General features: G+C 48.4%; 2 protein-coding genes across 6 annotated transcripts in view; both read right to left on the bottom strand.

Moving 5' to 3' along the window:
- Nucleotides 1-1,230, bottom strand: part of LOC148332871 (ubiquitin carboxyl-terminal hydrolase 34-like) — a 40,758-nt gene extending 39,528 nt beyond the window's left edge. For all 4 annotated transcript variants that reach the window (XM_088302098.1, XM_088302097.1, XM_088302101.1 and 1 more), the window contains exon 1: nucleotides 911-1,230. In XM_088302098.1, the coding sequence (XP_088158224.1) occupies nucleotides 911-953 (43 nt within the window). In that variant the 5' untranslated portion in view covers nucleotides 954-1,230. The remainder of the gene's footprint in view (nucleotides 1-910) is intronic.
- A 1,138-nt stretch (nucleotides 1,231-2,368) lies between these two features.
- LOC148332870 (vacuolar protein sorting-associated protein 54-like) lies at nucleotides 2,369-18,643 on the bottom strand. 2 transcript variants are annotated; one of them, XM_088303178.1, is made up of 24 exons: nucleotides 18,461-18,642; nucleotides 17,676-17,811; nucleotides 16,592-16,749; nucleotides 15,996-16,237; nucleotides 15,314-15,401; nucleotides 15,206-15,240; nucleotides 14,344-14,478; nucleotides 13,134-13,519; nucleotides 12,597-12,723; nucleotides 11,359-11,466; nucleotides 11,223-11,278; nucleotides 11,057-11,153; nucleotides 9,566-9,819; nucleotides 8,656-8,791; nucleotides 7,689-7,870; nucleotides 7,505-7,617; nucleotides 6,008-6,071; nucleotides 5,817-5,922; nucleotides 4,481-4,568; nucleotides 4,289-4,410; nucleotides 4,134-4,214; nucleotides 3,570-3,677; nucleotides 3,399-3,493; nucleotides 2,369-3,214 (listed from the first exon to the last, which is right to left on the bottom strand). In XM_088303178.1, the coding sequence occupies exons 3-24, from the start codon at nucleotides 16,737-16,739 to the stop codon at nucleotides 3,109-3,111; spliced, it is 2,877 nt and encodes a 958-aa protein (XP_088159304.1). In that variant the 5' UTR covers nucleotides 16,740-16,749; nucleotides 17,676-17,811; nucleotides 18,461-18,642; the 3' UTR covers nucleotides 2,369-3,108. The 2 variants fall into 2 exon arrangements, with proteins under 2 accessions (XP_088159304.1, XP_088159305.1); XM_088303179.1 differs by lacking the exon at nucleotides 17,676-17,811 and having other exon boundaries at nucleotides 18,461-18,643.
- Between the last annotated feature and the right edge of the window lie 821 nt (nucleotides 18,644-19,464).

Raw genomic sequence — 19,464 nt, 5'->3', positions numbered from 1 at the left:
GGGCTTTTAAAACAAAATGGAAATTAAAGCGTTAACAGTATTGACCTGTACAACCTTGTCATGTTTTATTTAGTTTAGTTTCGAAATTGGTGCATGGGTCCCGCATAATGCTATCTTGAACAAAACACTCATGGGTTGCCACTTTGAACGAAAGTCTTGGCGTAAGTCTTCCTCTCCTTTGTTGTCCAAAATCTGTCACGCGCGGGCCATGGCCGACATTGCCCCCTGCCCGCAATAAAATCGCCGACTAAAATACAAGCACAAACACGATGGCAATATCGCTGGCGATGGGGCAATTCTCCGAAAAAATGAATTAAAAAAAAAAAAAGGAAAAGCTGAGGGAGCAAAGTTGTACGACGCTAATGTTAGCCAGCGAGCTAACGGCTACGACGATTAAAGTCGTTTTTGGCGAATGAGACAAGCAGAAACAAGAGCGAGCTCGACTAAAGTCTCGAGCAGATGACACGAGATTGTCAAGTGAGGCCCAAACACAAAAGACGCAAAAGATGCTCCATCTGACTAACATCAAACAAAAAGTGGCTAGCCGGCCTAGCTTGTCCAGTTAACTTTGTTGCCTCTTTTGCATTCCAGCAAAACTAACAAAACAATTTCCACGACACGCGTGTGTTGTGGGCATCGATAACTGACAAACCGGCCGGGGACGTCTGTCTGTCTGGCACTTGTGTTTTGACACATTGACGGACGGACGGACGGACAAGGCCCAGATCTGCCTGACAAAGTGGGCCGACAGATGTGACAATTAGACGCCAGTGGACTAAAATGCTGGCTGGCGTCAAAATGCTCACCGACACGATTCCAACTGTTAAAAATAATGACTAGGTTGAATGGAGCTAACGTTAGCCAGCAAGCTAACGTTGGTCGTGCGTGTGCGTGTCCGTGCACTCCTCACTTTCGTTCAGAACCTCCACCAGCTCGGCGCAGTTTTCACACATCGTTCGCGCAGAGGACGTCTCGTGTGCTCCGCGTCAAACCATCGCTCCGGGCGGGGGAAGGCGGCTGGACGGCCGAGGGTGGCCTTTGACTTCCAGGCTGTTGCTCGGGCTCCAAATAGGAGCCGACGAAGCGAGGCGGAGCTGAGGGCCCTTCCGCGGAGGCTACAGCGGTCGTCGGCCCGGCCGGGGCTCGGCGCTTGTTGTCGGCGGCGGCGAGGCGGTCGACGTTGACATCCGAGCGGTGGAAGAAAGACAACCGGCGGCCGCCTGAGGCCGAGTCACTTTACAAGCGGCTAAACGTTAGTTGGGAGAGTGGACGCGGCCGCCATGTTTAAAATTGAGGGGGGGGGGGTGCTTGTGAGCTGATGGTTGACGCAGCCTGCGTCGCTCTTCGACATTTTCCGGCCGTCTCCGGCAAACTGGCGTGCAGCACGTTCGGCTTTCCCCAGAAGTGTCGCGAGATTCTATCGTGACGTCGGCCCCGCCCATCAACACAGACACGCGCACGCCTGACGTATCAAGCACACAACCGCATCTCCCCAACATTAAAAAATAAACCCTTTTGGATTTTTGGGCGAGTGCCTAAAATCTGCCCTTATTTTTTTAGTGTGTGTCAAATCATTTTGACACAATTTCAACGGAATCGTTGCGCGCTTAATCTCATTACGACTTGTCGCAGTTTGCAATTGAGATTGTCATGTCATTTGTCATTATCCACACCTCTTCTCCTGTACTGGGTCACAGTGGGGTGCCGGAGCCTATCCCAGCTGACTACGGGCGAAAGGCGCACCACACCCTGAACTGGTCGCCAGCCAGTCACAGGGCAGACATAGACACCGTCACCGGGTGGGAACTGAACCCACGCTGCCCGCACACAAGTCGGGCCGATGTACCACTACACCATCAACTGAGATTGTATGGATTTAAAATGTTCCAAATGTGAAATTTCAAATGCATGTTTAAAAAGAGTTTATTTTACTCATAGTACATCATATTGGGGAAATAGCTAATGTTGGAATAATAAGTAGACATTTTACCTGGAAAGAGCTGTAACATAAAAGGGAGAAAGAGTTTTAAAATAGTTTAATGATTATTTTTTTTACCTGGGCATGGGAGCTGAGCGACAGCAAACCCACAACATCTGCTATGTCATTTCAGTCTCTTGATCAAAAAATGTACAGACTGAGCTGGTTCATGGGAAATGGGCCATCTGGGCTGGCTAATTCCATTTGGGCATGATGCAAAAAGCTCATGTTGCGTTACTTTGAGCACTGAGATATCCGGGTTTATAAACGCAACACGCGGTTGGCGTTCGCTACTCGAGAATAACCAGAAGGTGACACGTGTGCTCTTGCAGTTGGCACCACAAGAGGACATCGAGGACAGCTTTTGCATGATAAAGCACTCAAAAACAATTTTGACTTCATTCTTGTTTATTCGCATCAGCTCGGAAGCCGTCGACACACGCGGACGCGCACACAATTCCGTCTCACACGTGCCTTCACTCAATCTGATTCACACGCAGAAAATCTGTCTTTCAGACACCGCACGCTTACAATCTCATTCTCTCACAGGTGTGTAGAGGCACATTGATGACGTGCTGATTCGATAAAGTATTTTGAGGTTTCAAGGAGAAAAAACTCAACAGCCATTGAATGCAAAGAACGCCCCAGTTTTCCTGAGATGCTGCGTTGTCATGAAAGGAAAAGTCCCAAGTTGGTCCACAGCTCCTTGAAGAAGGGAAGGGCGTCGTCATGACAACAGTCGGAAAAAGGTTTGTACGCGTCTTTTCGTAAGGGAGGCGGTTCTCCAACATTTTTGGCTTACGTCACATGGTCCCAAGCGGGAAGCTCGATGCTCACCGTGTGCGACATTGTCCTACTCGTCGCATTCTAAAAAAAAGTGGATCGGTAGCACTTGTTGCGTCATCGGAGCACACCGTTGTCAGCTCGTGAGGCTTTGGCTTGCTCGGAACGCAGTTGTCCTACTCGTGAAGACAAAGAGCATACTAGGACCTGGACCCGAAAGAGGGATGTTGGATTTTTGGGGCCACGTTCTACGAGTGGCGCCGGATCGTCTCACTCGTGAGAGCGTCCGAGTAGTCGCAAGGCTCTCCGTCGAGAACACCCGCCATCTTGTTTGCGTGAGCGGAGGGTCACCTCTTCTGCTCCCAGATCTCGGCCATGTTGAGGTCCAAAGTCTCGAGGTTCTTGAGGGCCTGCACGTTCTCCGTGTAGAAGGCCACGTCCACCACCACCAGCCTGAAAACGCACGCCGACAGTCCACCATTATTTCAAAAAGGACGGACGGGAACGAGGCCGGGTGGAGTTGGGAAAAGGAAGCCCCCCCCCCCCCCAAAATGAAGCTTTGAATCTGAATAAATGTGTGGTGACCTCGAATTGTGCGTGTTATTGTGCGATATTGCAGCGCGTGCGATCGAGTCACCCGTGCTGCGGCCCGCCGTCATTGACGACGCCGAGTCGAGCCAGCTGCCTCTTCAAGTTGGCCTTCAAGCTGCTGTTGATCCGAAGAAACAGCATCTACGCACACGCACACGCACGCGTCAGCCGACTCATCGCAGGAGGCCCAAACAGGAAGCGGCGCCGCGCGGCTCACCTGCGTCTGCTCGGCCGGCAGGAGGTCATTGATGGCCTCGTGCATCTTGACCATCTGCTTGCACACGTTGCGGAAACACGACGACGGCATCGGGGCCTTCACCTCGTACTGAACCCATGCCGGAACGCGCGTGGCGACAAGAAGAGAAAAACACAAATAACAGGAGGGAGGCTTGCAAGCATTCACGCATTCTCCATTTCCCGATTTGGATGATTTTTTTTTTAATAAGTGACACAAACAGTAACTTAATGTCACTTTTCCAAAAAAAAAAACTTGTCTTTTTGTCGTGCCACAACTAAACACAATAGCTTCGAGCGTTACCATTACAAATCCTGTGGTCATCGAAATTACGGTGACTTTTGACATCGAAGCATTTTAAATTGATTTCAAATCATTTTGGATTGACGTTAAAGCTATTTTGGCAAAAATGGAGAAAAAGAAAAAAGCACAACATTGGATGTTATTTCGATAACGAATTGATGCACGGGCCCCAAAAAACAAAACCCGACTTTCCATGCCATCCTTTTTCTCCCACTTATCAGCGGTCTTCGGGCGTGTCTGTACCTTGGGCAGAAGCTTCTCAAAGACGCCGTCCATGATGGCCACCAGCTTGGCCCAGATCTCGGACACGTGGTCGTTGTAGTCCTGCGTACGAATCAACGGATGCTGCGACAAGCGGATGCGACGCATGTGCACAAGGCGCGCGGCGGTGCGGTTACCTTGGCGATATGGTCAAAGTGTCGGAGGACGTTCGAGTGCTTGGGCTGCAGTTTGCTTTCAAAATGTCGCCTGATGATGGGAATGTAGAAGAGCACCAGCTGCAGGCAGCGCGACGCCAACGCTAACGCAAAGGCACAGGCGGCAAATGTTGACATTTGACATCTCGCGCGCGCGCGACCGCACAAGCTTACCAAGATTTTTGGTGGTGATGGTCTTGAGGCCGACCACCTGCAGCGCTCCTGCGCCGAGAACCAGCTGACAACTGCGTGAGTTGAAGTGCTGCAACACATAACGAGCCTTTGAGGTTGGAAACGCACAATTAGGGACGCGACGCGCAAAACGCTTTGGATTCGGTTCAAAAAATGACGCAGTCCAGGTGGCCAATTTTCCATTGACATATTTTTGGATCAGGAATGTGAAATTGGTCCATTTCTTTTTTATCAATTCATTTTGGAGAAATAAGTGACGACTTTGACCACGCCCCCGCCGCGCTCTCCGTGTTTCCCCTGGAGTCATGGAAGGGACCCATTACAACCTCTCCATTGGAAATTGCACTTTCATCGCTGATCAATTGGCACCCAAATTCCCGCGGACATCCCTACCTATGACCATTTCAACATATCACTCATTTCCGCGCACGCCAAAGCTGGCGGCTGCAAGCGGTGCCGGACAAGGCACGTGACCGCTTGGGATGCAAGCCCTCGACATGAAGACGCAAAGCGGACAGTAAGGCGCTATTTTTGTTTGAGTGACCCGAAGCCAATTGCCGCTATTAGCCGTGCCGCTATCCTTCTGTTAGCAGGAGACGGAAGCGGGGAGGATAAAGCTGCCTACTGAGACTTGACACGACTTTAGCGTTGTTAAATGTCCAAAATCTAACCAGTCGGGGTTCGTGTGCGCATTCTTGCTCCTGTCCTCTGTGAAACATTGTAATGACCAAGTAATTGCTGTAGATGGCGTCGTTGCATGTGAGATGGAGGCGAGTGACAAGCTCGGCAACCTGAGCACTGACGTTTGTTATCTGTGCGCCAAGTGATTATTCTGTGTACTATTTAGCCTGACTTTCCCGATCACAAGTGCCTCTCGCCACCATTAATGGCTGCTCCTCTAAACGTTTTTTTTTTTTTATTAAAGTGACTGTCACATTGGCTTTCCCACGATAATCTGGCAATGTAAACTTGATCACTTCTGAGCCATGTCGATGTTGTCTAGAGAAGCTTAACCGGGCGTCATTTGCAATAAAGTGTGTAGTACATAAACACCACCGAGCGCGCTCCAACTAGCGCTTGTTGAATATATTGCATTACTGAAAGAATAAAAGCAAAGAGAAAAAACTCAGACTTTTTATGCACGCTAGTCTCGCACTTATATGCTCCCGTTCCCGACGGACCGCAGCTCCATTTTACGATGGAGACTAAAAATAACTCCAAATGTCGGGAATAATCAATGCGGGACAACCGAGTCGGTTGACTTTTTTTTTTTTTTTTGATAGCCAGAGTACAAACAGGACATCAACCGCGTTGTGACCTTAAAGAGATCCGCCAGCCGCATCAGCATGTCTGTGGCGCTGGCCGGGATGTCGTTGACGCACTGGCAGTATTCCAGAAAGATCCGGATGAGAAGCAGCACCGTCCTGAAGACGAACACCGGCCGCAAGCAACACACAGCTGCTGAGATTGCTTCCGAGTTGGTCATGTGACTCACGCGAACACACCTACCCCACCACGGCGTATTTGTGCCCCTTCACCAGCAGGAAGTCGCCCGGCTTCCTTTCATCTGGACCTGCAGCGCAACAAAAGAACGGGACAAAACTTTTCAACCCGATTGTGTAACAAGAACGTCTCGAGGGGCCGACTGATGCGCATTTATGAAGGCCCAGAAAAAATTCAGAAAACTGATTGAATTGCCGATTAATATAAAAATACATTTACTATTTGAGACAGCGCAGGACTGCAAGTATAATTTTTCATCGACACTCACCAGATTTTCTTTTCTTACTATTCTTGAATATTTTTATGGCAGACAAAATCTTGCTCATTTATCATTCACATATTTTTGGGGGGACTGTACAACGCAGTTTCAATGAACAAGTCTATTTTTGTCAATTGAAATAAATAAATCAGTACAGCAAATAAGTCAAACTGGATTCAACTTCAATTTGACATCCGTACATTATTTGCACCTGATAAGAAAGGCGCAAAGTCGATTTTTTGAAAGGAGTCTGAAAAATATGGTGAGTTGTTCACAGTTGCACAATTCAGTTCAGGGTGCGCCGCTAGATTTTATGCTCCGCCCCGGAAATCTCAGGATAGGGGCCACTGTGCAAAATATAGAAATAAAAAGCTGGTGCCCTGTATATAACTAGTTTTTTTGCTCCTTAATCTTCACAACCACAAACTTATTAATAACAGGCGGAACATTGGACAGTTTTTACTACACCGCCCGGTGCCTCAGAAGGGCTCTCAACATCGTCAAAGACGACACCCACCCAAACTCACACCTGTTCGACCTGTTGCCCTCTGGCAGGCGCTACAGATGCATCAAATCGAGGACCAATAGACTGAGAAACACTTTCTTCCCAAGAGCCATGTCTATTCTAAACTCTCACACACACACACACACGAGACCACCCTTGCCTTGCAGAACAGCATCGTGATGTGTTTTTATATACCCTTCAGTATTATTTTCCATTGCACTAACTATTCTCTTATTTATCTGAATTATTGTTGTATTGCACTGCAGAGGGGAGCTCTCTAATCTCGTTCCACTCTTGAGTACAATGACAATAAAGGGATTTCTAATTCTAATTCTAATTTTAAATACTTTGTCCTTTGTGTTTTTTTTTTAAAACACCTTTTGGGGAGAATATTTGTATGAATGCAAGCATGAGCTGAAACATGAGCAAAAATTTCACGCTGATGCAGCATCATCAATTGTAGCTCTATAAAAAAAAACAACAACTAAAAAGTTAGTTGGGGGAAATTCACTGGACTCAACTTTGCAAGCGCCCAATCAGATTGTGCACGTTTAAAACATGAAGAAAACAGTGCAGACAATTTGAGTTTATTCAAACCTTGACCTATTTCAAATCTGGTTGAATTGTGAAATTGCTTTTCAGCACATGCTGAGTTGAAATTGAATGCAAATTTGTTTGTGTCTTGTTGAACGAGTTGGTGGGGGGGGGGAGGAGGAAAAAAAAAAAAAGTAGAGGCTACCTGCCGCTTTGCGCGCTGCGAGCGCGATGGTGCCGTCCGCCATGGAGTCCACCAGCGCCTGAAACTCAGCGGGAACCTCCGCCTGCTTCCAGCGCTCGTTGTCCAGCAGGAGACTGCGGGCACACGACCCGTCGTCATCAGGATGACGGCGGTGATCGCGGCCACCGCCGTCGTCGTCGCTCACCTGAGTTTGGTCTTGCGCTCCTCATGGAAGCGGTGGACGAAGCGGTCGGCCTGATTCTGCAGCGCCCCCCGCAGGGACACGCTGCGCCTGCCGCAAAGCTCCTCCGTCTCCTTGGCGAAGGACTCCACCGCCACAGAGAGGTCCACGAACTCGGCCGAGCTGATGCGCTCCAGAGAGCCGTCCTAGCGCGGACAAGCGGGAGTGAGTTATTCTAGACGGACGCCTGCGCCGCTTCTCCAGATGAGCAGTTTATTCAAGTTCACAGCAAAAAACTTTTTTTTTTTTTAGGACAATAAAAAGAACATTCAACATTTACGGAAAAAACATTCATGTGGAATGAAATGAAATCAACTCGTTTTCTTCGGAGTTGAACAATTATTTTATTGGACATTTAAGAAGCGAGCCAAACTTTTACCGGAAACAAATTTTGACTTGCTGCCAGCAACGCAGACTCAACTTTGACATGGGTCGTACAGGGACTAAACTGGGGTCTTGGCACTCCACAATCTGGAGCACAGTTGGGCAAACTGCAACGCGACGTCGAGGACGGACAGCCGGCATGAAAACTACAACTTGTTCTTCAACTAAAAAGATTTCTTGCAATTTCCATATTGGATGCGATCAATCAAGAGTATTTTAAAATAAGATTTTTTTTTTTACAACATATTAGACGCGTTCATGTGATTGATCAATTTTATTCATCAAAATCGATAAATTGAAGTTCACTGTCCTGAATGATTTTTACTGAAAAAAAATAAATGTTTTTTTCAATTCAATCTTTACATTTCATTTAAAAAAAATAAAATAAAAAATTCACAAAACAGACAAACACAAAAAACATTTCACTCCTCCAAAAAAATAAATAAATGAATAAAAGTTCTAGAAAAAACATTTGATAAAAATCGGTAGTTTGGGAAATAATTGTTTGGAAAATAAAGTCTTTCTTTTGGAACAAATGTTTTTGTACCTTGGCTCTGGCGGTGAGGATTTTAACGCAGCGGTCGTGGATGATGTCGGAGGCGGCGTGCAGAAGCTCCTGGATGTTGTTCAGCACGCGGTTCAGCTCCAAGTCAGACGGCATCATGTCACCGGCAGTGTTGTACCTGCATCCAAGGTTATTTTAGTTCACCAAAACTAACAAAATTATCACAACTAAAATGGAAAAAACTAAAATGCTTTATATTGAAAAAAAAAAACCTAATGACAGCTAAAGCGTCCTTGGTTTTCATTTTTGGCAATTAATTTAGTACAAGATGTGCCTTAGTCGTTGATCTTAAATGTTTTTTTCTCTTCAACCAGTCCAGTTTAAAAAAAAATTGCCAATTGAACTTTGAACAAGTTTTGCACAGAATATTAACTTTCCAAACACGGCTCATCAGACCTGAACATGCAAGCAATGCGTTTGTTAGCTTTTTGTCCAATTTGCATGCCAGCATGAGCAAAGTGCGAGACTACTTGTTTTGGACAGAGAGCAACTAAAGCAGGGGTGTCAAGATCCAGTCCTGGAGGGCCGCTTTCCTGCATGCTTTCAATCTCTCCCGGCTGCAACCCACCTGATTCAAATGATCAGCTCATCAGCAAGCTCTGAAGAAGCCTGATAAGTATCCTGCTCATTTGAATCAGGTGGGTTGCAGCTGGGAGAGATGGAAAACATGCAGGACAACGGCCCTCGAGGACTGGAGTTTGACACCCCTGAACTAAAGCAACAAACATTCAAAAATAAAAGACGCTGCGACAGTGACAATAAGCCCCTTTTTCATATTAATATGCACAAAAGCGAAGCTGGATGATATAAATCAAAAACTATTTGCAGCTCCAGTTGGAGGCGACTGCAGTTCAAAGGCCGCAATAGGAAGTGACATTTGTGCGCCACCTACATGAAGTTCTGCTCTCCAGGCGCCGACTCGGCATCCGGTGTCGCGGCTCTGGCTTGGTGGGCGTGGGCGCCGTGGAGGGCGTCGCTGATAAAAGGCCCGTCGTGAGTGAGGTAGGCCAACTCGGCGACGTCCCCGCACGTGCCGGGGGCCTCTCGAGGCTGACGGCGCTCCGGGTGGGACTTCTCCACCGAGGAAGGCTTCTGGGTGGACTCCAGAACCTCCGAGACCACCAAGCGGATCACGCTGAGGGTGGCCTAGCAGAAGACAAGAACGCAATCTGGGCTTTGTATCGGAAAGAATCATTGCAAAGACGTGAAATTGCGAACATGCGCCTGCCTCGTCCACCGGGGGGCAGTACATTAAATTTAGACAGACAAATGACGCATTGCTTCTAAATTGGGCTGAATGATTTTGCACGTTTGTTCCCTCAACATTGTGATTGCAGTTTAATATGGGAGTATTTTTTTCACAGTCCTCTTCTCATGATTTCTTTTTATTGAACAGACACAAGCGACACAACGATTATTCAGAGGTGGCAAGCGCCTGGCGCTCGACACCTCCGAGGCAACGTGGGTCCCCCTTCCCATGGGATCGCCAAAGCGGTCGAGTCCTTTGTGAGCTGGGGGCGGGCCCAAGGCGGACCTCGGCAGTCCCACCCAAATAGGTGCTTCGACTTAACACAAGTCTGGCGAGAACCGCGTGAGGGCGGCGAGCCGGCAGACGTGAACAGGAATGTCGTATTTCAATCGATACGCATCCAGGCGACTCCATTAGCAATTTAGCCAACGCTCTCGGACCGGAACACGTGAAGGGCTCACATCATCACGACGAAGTGGTTCGATGTCAAACGCGTAGTCAATATTTAGCATCGGATCAATATTTGTACTGCGGCGTGCTGAGTTTTGAGATCTACACAACAATAAATCTCTAAATTCTATATTTCAATCAATTTAGCTTTAGGACAATGATTTTATTGACATCATTATATACACCATTCTAAAAATATACTTGACAGAAAGCCGTTTTTAAAAACTTAAGCGCTGCCCCGTCTCACGAAACCTCTTTGGTGTCTGCATGATTACCGTCATCAACATTTGATTGTTTTTAATGCTATAATGGCATTTTCTGTCACCTTTGCAAAGGTCGCCGCACAAGAAAACGGCAGTATCTGTCAGAAAAATGGCGATACAATTTGTTCGTTCTACCGACCGCCCACGGAGACTGGAGAGCGCTCCCCTTTAGGGACTTCTTTGACGCTCACGTGAGCGATGCCAGCGAGTCCCGGAAGGGTGCACTCTTCACGGGACGAGGCCGAGCTCGCTTAACACGAGACAAATCTGCCTCGAAAACCGGCCAGAAAGGGAATCGTAAAAATCGCTCTTGATGCTTGGCGGATTCCGATCAAAGCGTGCCGCAGACGTGCTCCGAAACACTCGTCAATTTGTGAAAACGTTCCATGCGGATATCGAAAAGTTGAAGCGGTTGACTCACCTTTGTCCTGTGGAGGAAAAGCAGGAAGCACTCAAAGACTTCCTTGAGCAGCTCAAACCACTGCGAGAAGGTCATCAGACGCATCTGCTCGGCCGACCTGGAAGCAGGAGACACCCGCGGCGTGACGTCGTCGGGATTTCATCGTCGGGGAGCCGCCGCGACTTACTTGGTGATGACTTCCGTGTCAATGTCGTCGATGGATAGGAGGCGCTCGGCGACGCACTGTCGACACAAACGTGGTCACGTCCGGTTGTCATGACAACGAGGACAAAGAAGAAAAAAAAAACAATCCGGGGTCACACCTGGGACACGATGGCCTTGGCCGCCGCCATCATCTCATCGCCGTAAATGTCCAAAAAGTCCAACTTCCTCTGGCGCAGCAGGCCGAACACCAGCGACTGAAGACGCTCCTGCACACACACAAAAGTGATCCACGGGATGTGCAATCAAAAAAGAGCCACTTCACAAACAACACAGACGCAATCAAAGACCGAATGATCGTCTCTCGATCAAGGCGGACAAACAATTCGATGACTCGAGTCCACGCAGAATTTACGCAATCAAAAATCCAGGCTTTTTTTTTTTTTTGGTGCATGGCTTCCTTAAAATCTGTGCTTTGTTAATTGAATTAAATAAGCAGATTTGAACAGGTGAGCACTAAAGTTCACACACCCCTGAGGTTAAATCAGCTTTTTGACCATTTCAATTTGTGACACAAAGTGATCAAGAGACAAGCGACAACCTTCAGAGAGGCAGCGTCTGCTGTGTATAAACGCCACACAAATACACAAAAACTGTCAGCGTGTACACAACACACACTCCAGGTTGGGGAGGAGATGATGGCCATCAAATGATGTGACGTCAGCCCGAGGTGACAAGTTTGCCATGGTGACTTTTAGCCGAGTCCAACTCAACCCGAAATGCAATCCGTTTTGGCTCATATATGAAAAAAGTGGATGTAATATATATATATATATAAATCTTTTATGTATTTCTTTTTTTAAGAAACTAGAAAGATTTTAAATATATATACACACTACTGGACCCTCCTATATACAATATATATATATTTTAAAAAATGCATACATTGTATACCCGAGTGGATTACTTCTCAACTAAAATTCAAGCCTCAAGTTTGCTTGAGGAGCTGGCAACTGGCAAACAAAACAAAAAAAAACATCCTTGCTTCATTTCATTTGGCTTGTGAAGCATTGAACTTGACAAGCAGCGTCATGCACGATACGAGTCATTCTAATTCAATTGCATTACGCTCTGCAATCGTTGCACTTCAAAGTCGGTGTACCGTTCAACACACAAACCACTGAGTGGTGGATGAATGAATGGCTGTTTGTTTTGAGATGATTTCAAAATATTTTTGTTGAATTTATACTACACCACACATGCCATGTTTGTTTTTTCAAATTTTGCACACAACAACATTGTAATAAGAAGAATACTACATTTTGGGGAAAAAAAACAAGAAAGTCACCCTGATAACACAACATTTTCATTTTTTTCACCACTTTGCCAGACAACAAACCTTCTCCAGGAGCTGCGTGTTGTCCCTCAGGTTGCGGTTGAGCTCACTGCATGCGTACATGCTGAAGTCCTCCACCATCATCTTGTCAATCAGCTTCTCCAGCTCGCACAGCTGAGAGCCCAGATGTCTGCACACACACATGGGAAAACATCAGCCAACAGATCAATGAGTTAAAAAAAAATATGCCCATTTTGGGGTCATTTCACTCTCCAAAGAAGTTCAAGTGAATTGCATCCCCTGGCTTACACAACTGTAAGCTAATTTGAGCTTGCCTCTCACCAACAAGGTCCAACAAATTGTAGAGCCTCACAATGTGATCAAGGACAGCAGCTTTACGAAATAAACACGATATCCCCCCCGAGACGGACCCGCAACAGTGGCCCTCTCTGACGACGGAATCGACTCGGCCGGCATGCAGCAGGACCAAACCCGGTCAATTGCCGATTTGCTCTCCGCACACGTGGCGGCTCTTGTGCAATGCGAGTAAATCGTAATAAGCGTCCACAACGGTGGGAAAAGATGACGCCGACTTATCACCTGAAGCTGAGGATGCCTTGCAACTCCTGCTGCAGGACCTCCTTGGTGGTGGCGATGAGCTCCAGCGCGCCCACAAACTCGGAGGTGGAGAGCAGCAGCTGCACGGTGGGCTGCGTCTGGTGCACGGCGGCCATCAGCTTCAGCTTGCCGTGCAGCTTGACGCAGTTGTTGCGCGTGAGGGCCGATCGCAAGGCCGCCAGCGGGCCCTGGCACATGACGCGGTCGATGGCGGCGGTGCGGCGCCGCAGCACGGCCACCGCCTCCTGCGTCTCCCGCAGGCGGTCCCGCAGCTCGTGCTGCGACGACATGGCGTGGAAGAAGGCTTCTGAGCGCAGCGAGATCTGCCGCGCGATGCTCACCTCCACCACGTCCAGGTAGTGACTCAGCTGCAACACGCGCAAGTTTGGTTTACAAGGATTACAACATCCATTGAAAAGAAATGGGCTGTTGAATTGATTCGCATCCACGAGGAAACATTTTTGAAGTCGATCTATCGTGTGCATTCAACATGACTCTGAAGCCAGATCATTTTATTTTGTGCAACAACTGAAAAGAATTTAATGGAGTAAAACTTTTTGACGTTTGAATGCTTCCACAGTACTTTGTGTGAGTTCTTATTTGATCATATTTATTGTGACGTATAAATGAAAACAACTATAAAAAAGGAAATTGGATCCCACACATTGGTTTATTCACCTATTCTTAATTTTCATTCCCTGCTTATTCACTTTTTTTTTTTTTTTCTACCCGTTCCCACGCTTATTATTTTGGGGTTGTTTTGACCTGTTCCCCTGCTTATTTGCATCATTGCTATTTTTTTTCATGGAAAAAGCAATGAGTGTCTATTTGTGGACCTTCAGGCCAGAATAGCGAGGGTCCACCGTGCGTAATGAAAAGTTTTCAGTGACTCACTCCAGTTCCACGGACAGAAAAGCAAGCAAAAGATGACGTCTCGTGACTAATGTCACCATGCCGCACGTAACTTGAATCGCCACAAATGCCGACTTCAAGATTCATGTTTGAATGCGAGATGCAATGAAAGTCCCTGCTAAAATCAACGGCGGGCGTTTGTCGTTCGTGAGATCACGTGATCATACGAGTCGTCGTGTGTGTGGTGTTCTTTGTTGGCATTATGGCAGCGGACCATACATAAGATGACAAAAACACCGACTGGACTCATATGTGGCATGAAGTGTGTGTGTGGCCGCACCTTCTCTTGAAGCAGTTTGGAGGACGCTACGTCACGGCTGCTGCGGCCGCCGCCGCCGCCGCCGAAGTGCGACCACGGCAGGACAGCGTTGAAGGTTGACGGCTCCTCCAGGGCGAAGTCAGGCTTCAGGAACATCTGGGGAGTCACCATGGTCACAACAGCAAAAATGGGGCGCCCACACACACGCACACGTGTCCCAGTGCTTTTGGAACGCACACATTTTGCTCCAGGGCTCCCGGAGAACCGTTGAACGACTACGCAAAATTAGTCGTCGGGTCATTTCTGAAGGCCAAAAGACGAGCCTGTGACGGGAGGCTTTCAGTTCCGGGAAATATATGTCCTGAAGAAGTGAAGCCGTTTGAAAGTTGGGGCGGAAAGAAAACTTCAAACAATTGAGAGAGGAACTAAGTTTTCTAGAGGCCAAAAGAAGACCGCCATGTGCGACTGGGAGTCGAAGACGAGACTTTTACGTCCCCGAAATCCAAGAAGGGATGGAGGCGGAACATCTGAAAGCGGAGCTAACCTGCTGTCGGGAAAGTTTATGCTCAATTCGAGAGAGCAACAGAAAATCCTGCTCAGGCGTGTCCTACTTTCGAGAGGTCGAGCAGTCTGTGCACCTCGAAAAGAATGAAAGACTCAAAGCTTTTCGCACGACAATGACCAAGAAGGACAAATTGCGGGAAAATGAAGCGGAAACGTGGCCAAATATTTGCACCAAACTTTATTGGGGAGCTTACACGCGCTGGGGAGGCCGGAAAGAGACCCTCCTGTGGGGTTGGCGCTTTTGCTTTTGAGAAATGAAGGACCACGTCAAGAGCAATCAGGACAGAAGACGGCAAAGTGAAGAAGACAAAGGCGTTACCTTGGGGACTTGGTCCAACTCGCCTCTCGACTTCTCTGCAAAAGAAAAAACACAAGATCTGCCGTCACATGACCCAAAGCCCACGTGACGGTTTGAGCAAACGGGAACCTTGGTTGGTGCTGATGCTGGAGATGGCGTCCACAAAGTCCTCTTTGATGGGACAAAGAGTCTTGCATCGCTCGTGGATTCTTTCCCTCTGAAAGCAAAAAAAAATCAAACTTTTTTTTTTCCATCTCCAATTTGACTCGCTCACAAACACGACATGAATTTTCGTTGACGAGAAGACGACGAAACTGTCGCTTGAAGTGAAACAAAGCCACAACGGTTGCCAAATCAAATGTTTTGCTTCTTTCTCGGCTGAATTTGGAGCAACGAGCATCGATTCCACCGTGGAACGCTGCGACCGCAAAGTCGTCAACCCAACCTCGTGACCGCTAATGAAGGACACGACACGAAAGCATCTGCATTCCGCGGACAATTTAGTCAAGGACGCCTGTCGCTCGCGTCCAGCGGCGACGAAGCACGTTAGCGGCGAGCAGCCATCCGCCACCCCCAAAAAGAGCGGTGAGAGCCGTCGGAAGCCGGAAATCAAGTTGAAATGAGAGAACGCAGGCTTGCTGAAGTGAACGCTCCAATTTGTCTGGAGGTGCGCGTTTGCCCTGCGATTGGCTGGCGGCCAGTGCCGGGTGTCGCCGCCTCCCGCCACAGGTCAGCTGACCCCGCCCCATTTGATGCCACGGAAAAGCAAGACAGACCGGGCCGATTTGGAAGCCGTCACGGGAAAACTCACCTGCCCACTCTCCTGCAGGTACGTCTTGAAGTGCTCCGGCGTGACGTTGTCGAGGACGGAGGACGGCATCACCTCCGCTTCGCCAAAATCCAGACCCCAGGTCTTGGTGAAGAAGTCCGACTCGCGTTTGGCCAGCCTGGGGTCGTTGAGCGCCGCCGGCAGGTTGACCTTGGAACTGTAAACCGTCCAGCGGTCGTGCTCCGAGACCACGGACGGACCCTCGCGCAGGCCACGCCCATCGCCTACGCACGGGAGGGGGAATGACAACGTCATCTAAATGCAACGGCTGATGCATTCAAAGCGTTGGCGTGTTTGCTTGCGCGTTTCTTGACATTGGCGGTGCATTCAAGTGACGTGGAGGGGCCACCGATTAGGCCCGAACAATTAATTGACATCAAATGAACATCACGGTGTCGTAAAATATTGTCGAATCGCAAAAGCTGCAATTTTTGGGGGGTTTGCTTTATTATCAATTTGTAGAATATTTTTAACTATGTTTCAAGAAATATGAAAAGTTGAAGTGATAAAGCCACAGATTTGTTTTATGCATGATGGTCGTAATCTGACTTTTGACGCGCATCATCATTTGTCCTCACCGGTGGGCTCTTTTGGACACACGTCAGGCAGCAGGCGGGCGGGCCGACGCCGGCGGGGGGATGGCGAAGGCGGGTCCCGCTCCTTGAGGAAGAGCCCGTCTCGGCCAGCGGGCCGAGGCGCTGGCGAGGAGACGGGGCGGGTCGCCATGACCAGCTAGCTGCACGGAGACAGAACGCATTAATCGGACCTGGCCACGCGTTAGCCATCGGGTGCTCGCTTGAAGAACGTCATCGTGGTTTAGGGACGAAACCAGCATCTCGCTACTTTGACTGACGGAGATGAGGTGGTGGCGGGCGACGAGACGATATCGGACGGTTAAGGATCTGAACGTGTTGACGAGCTCATAAAGCCAAAAGACGGTTAGATGGTCGACACGCCACATTCCATCCGGTTTAGCTCGACGGCAGCTCAGAAGCGCCGACGCGTACTCGAGCGACCGATCTCAGCACGCGCAGAGCACCCCGCGTGACCTTCCCTCCTCCCTTGGTTTGGGGCGCAAAGCAAAGTTATTTGCAGAGACGTCGGATGGCAACGCGGCCAACGCGTTTACGTCATGGCTCGCAGAGACGGCACCCAAAACGCCACATGAGAGTCAAAGCAAACGCAGATCAGACGGACGGCAGCCAGAGGCGCTCGCCGGCGTCGAGCCAACACAACTCACGGTGACGCTCATTTTACAAGGGCGCTGCACATGAACAAAAAAAAAAAAAAAGTGGTGGAAAGAAGTAACTTAGGCAGGGATGAATTCAATCCATTTGGTAGCCGTTTTGTAATTCATTGGTCTCTGACCTTTAAAGAGCTTGGCTGAGCGAGTGCCATCAGACCCGGAAACCCAGTTGGTCGTTTTTGCCACGTGCTTCGTTCAGCGTTTGCGTCTTCTCCTTGTGAGTGCTCTCATTGGATTTGTGTTAACTGTCACGTCAATAGAAACCTCTCCTTGCCCACATGGTAAGACATTATGGTACCTTTTTTTAATTTTTTTAAGTCAACTTGACTTGAGTGACAGCTCAACTGGAGCTTGCGTGTACAAAAAAAGCAAAACAAAACAACTTGGTTACTTGAAAAACTTGTAAATGTAGGCACCTGTGAGTCAAAGTTCCACCGCACTTGTGACATGAGTCGGGTCGAATTGAATTTGAAGTTTGTGAAGGATCATGTGACTTTTGCGACCTTTGGCAACTCAGGTACTTCCTGTTGTCTTCACGCACACCCGAGATCGCTGAGAAAGCACAAACATTGGGATACAAAACAGGCTTTTAATCTGAATAAACAATAATTAAACTAATAATCAATACAATGACAGTTTAAACACAATCGCGTAGCGTCCCCTTTGTCATAAAACGCAAAGCAAGAAAAAAATTGTGTTAAGCATGTCGAAATGAAAATAATCCGCGCCGATTACGTTATTAAGTGATTTTTCTCATCGTTTTTATAACTTAGGTGGGACGAAAGCTTGCATGAAATTGTGTCGTATAGAGTTGAACGCGTTGACTGCCGACTGGTCAATCAGGACGAGCAGCTGTGATAGACGCTCTTAGCATTAGCATTAGCATTAGCATTAGCATTAGCGTTAGCAGCGAAACTCTCGCTCCCCCACAGGAGACACATGTTAGCACGAAGCGTTCTGAGCCAGCGACACAAACTCAAACTTTGTGTGAACCTCAAGACGAGCAGGGTCCGCGTTTGACTTCGAATGACACCGCGTTGACGTCCGTCATCGAATGCTAATGCTAAAGCTAAAAGCGGCGGTTCCACGTCCAACGACGCTCGCCGGTTAGCCGCTAAAACTAAACGAAACTACGCCAATCCAAGAGATCACCAAAGAGCCAGTCAGCAATCAAACGGCGGCTTCGTACTCCGTCACCAACCTGTCGTCGGAGGCGGGACAGCAGCCGTGGTCGGCCCCTTTGCCGCTAACCATCACACAAACCAGCGAGGACCCACAGCGGACGCCAGCGGCTGCTAGCTAGCACAAGGCGCCCGGCCGATCATCGCACATCGCTGCACAGCCAGTGGCGCTTTCTTCTGACAGGGGGAATCGCTGAGCTATTTGCCGGCACCTGCTGGACAGGCGTGCAACTACACTAGTCGCGGTTCTGCACGGAAGGAGAAAGGAGAATCCTCGCCATTATTTTCTTCGTTATTGGAGCGCCGTCCCGATCGAATCTTTTTGAATATTCGTACATGTCCGTTAGAATAATCTGATCAAATTTACTTTGCATTCAGGATTTGGCCACGCCCCCTCCGCTCTCTCCGTGCTACTGCAGGAGTAAAGGGACCGATGCCAAACGCTTCATTGGAAATCATCGGACTTTCATTGCTTGTAACGTTGCGGCACACTGAGCAGAGCTTCATAGATGAGCGGCGTCTTTGCTGATCACGAAGAGGACGCACGGCCTACAAGCACCAGTCGGGACATTTACAGAGATTGAAGTGGGAATGAGTTGACATGCACATTTATTTACATGAGGATTAGCTCCAATTTTTGACTGCAGGCGACTTTAATAACAAGCAGTCTACTTGGAACGTGACACTTCTGATTTGATATTCCGATTCTTCTGATGAAGAAGTAGGTGGTCGGTCGTTTTATATTACAATTTCAGCCCTAAGCGTTATCTTGACTTATTATTTTTAGCAAGGTCGCACGCGGCAACGTGTACACCACTCATCCAAAAATGATACATTCCAATGCAGCCACACTCGGCGGTGGAGTCGGCCGCCTCGCTGGAACTTTTGTGCCCTGAATTTTTCAAAGACTGACTGTCCGTCCATTTTCTGCAGCGCATATCCCGACTACAGCCGTGCGCGCCTGCAGGCATCAGACACGACTTCAGCTAAGCTAAACCAGTCGGGGTTCGTGTGCGCATTCTTG

The sequence above is a fragment of the Idiotropiscis lumnitzeri genome, chromosome 8 (assembly GCF_059441095.1).
Source record: "Idiotropiscis lumnitzeri isolate Australia: NSW breed Sydney's pygmy pipehorse chromosome 8, RoL_Ilum_1.0, whole genome shotgun sequence".
Classification (NCBI taxonomy): Eukaryota; Metazoa; Chordata; class Actinopteri; order Syngnathiformes; family Syngnathidae; genus Idiotropiscis; species Idiotropiscis lumnitzeri.
This window is presented reverse-complemented; position numbering and strand designations above follow the sequence as displayed.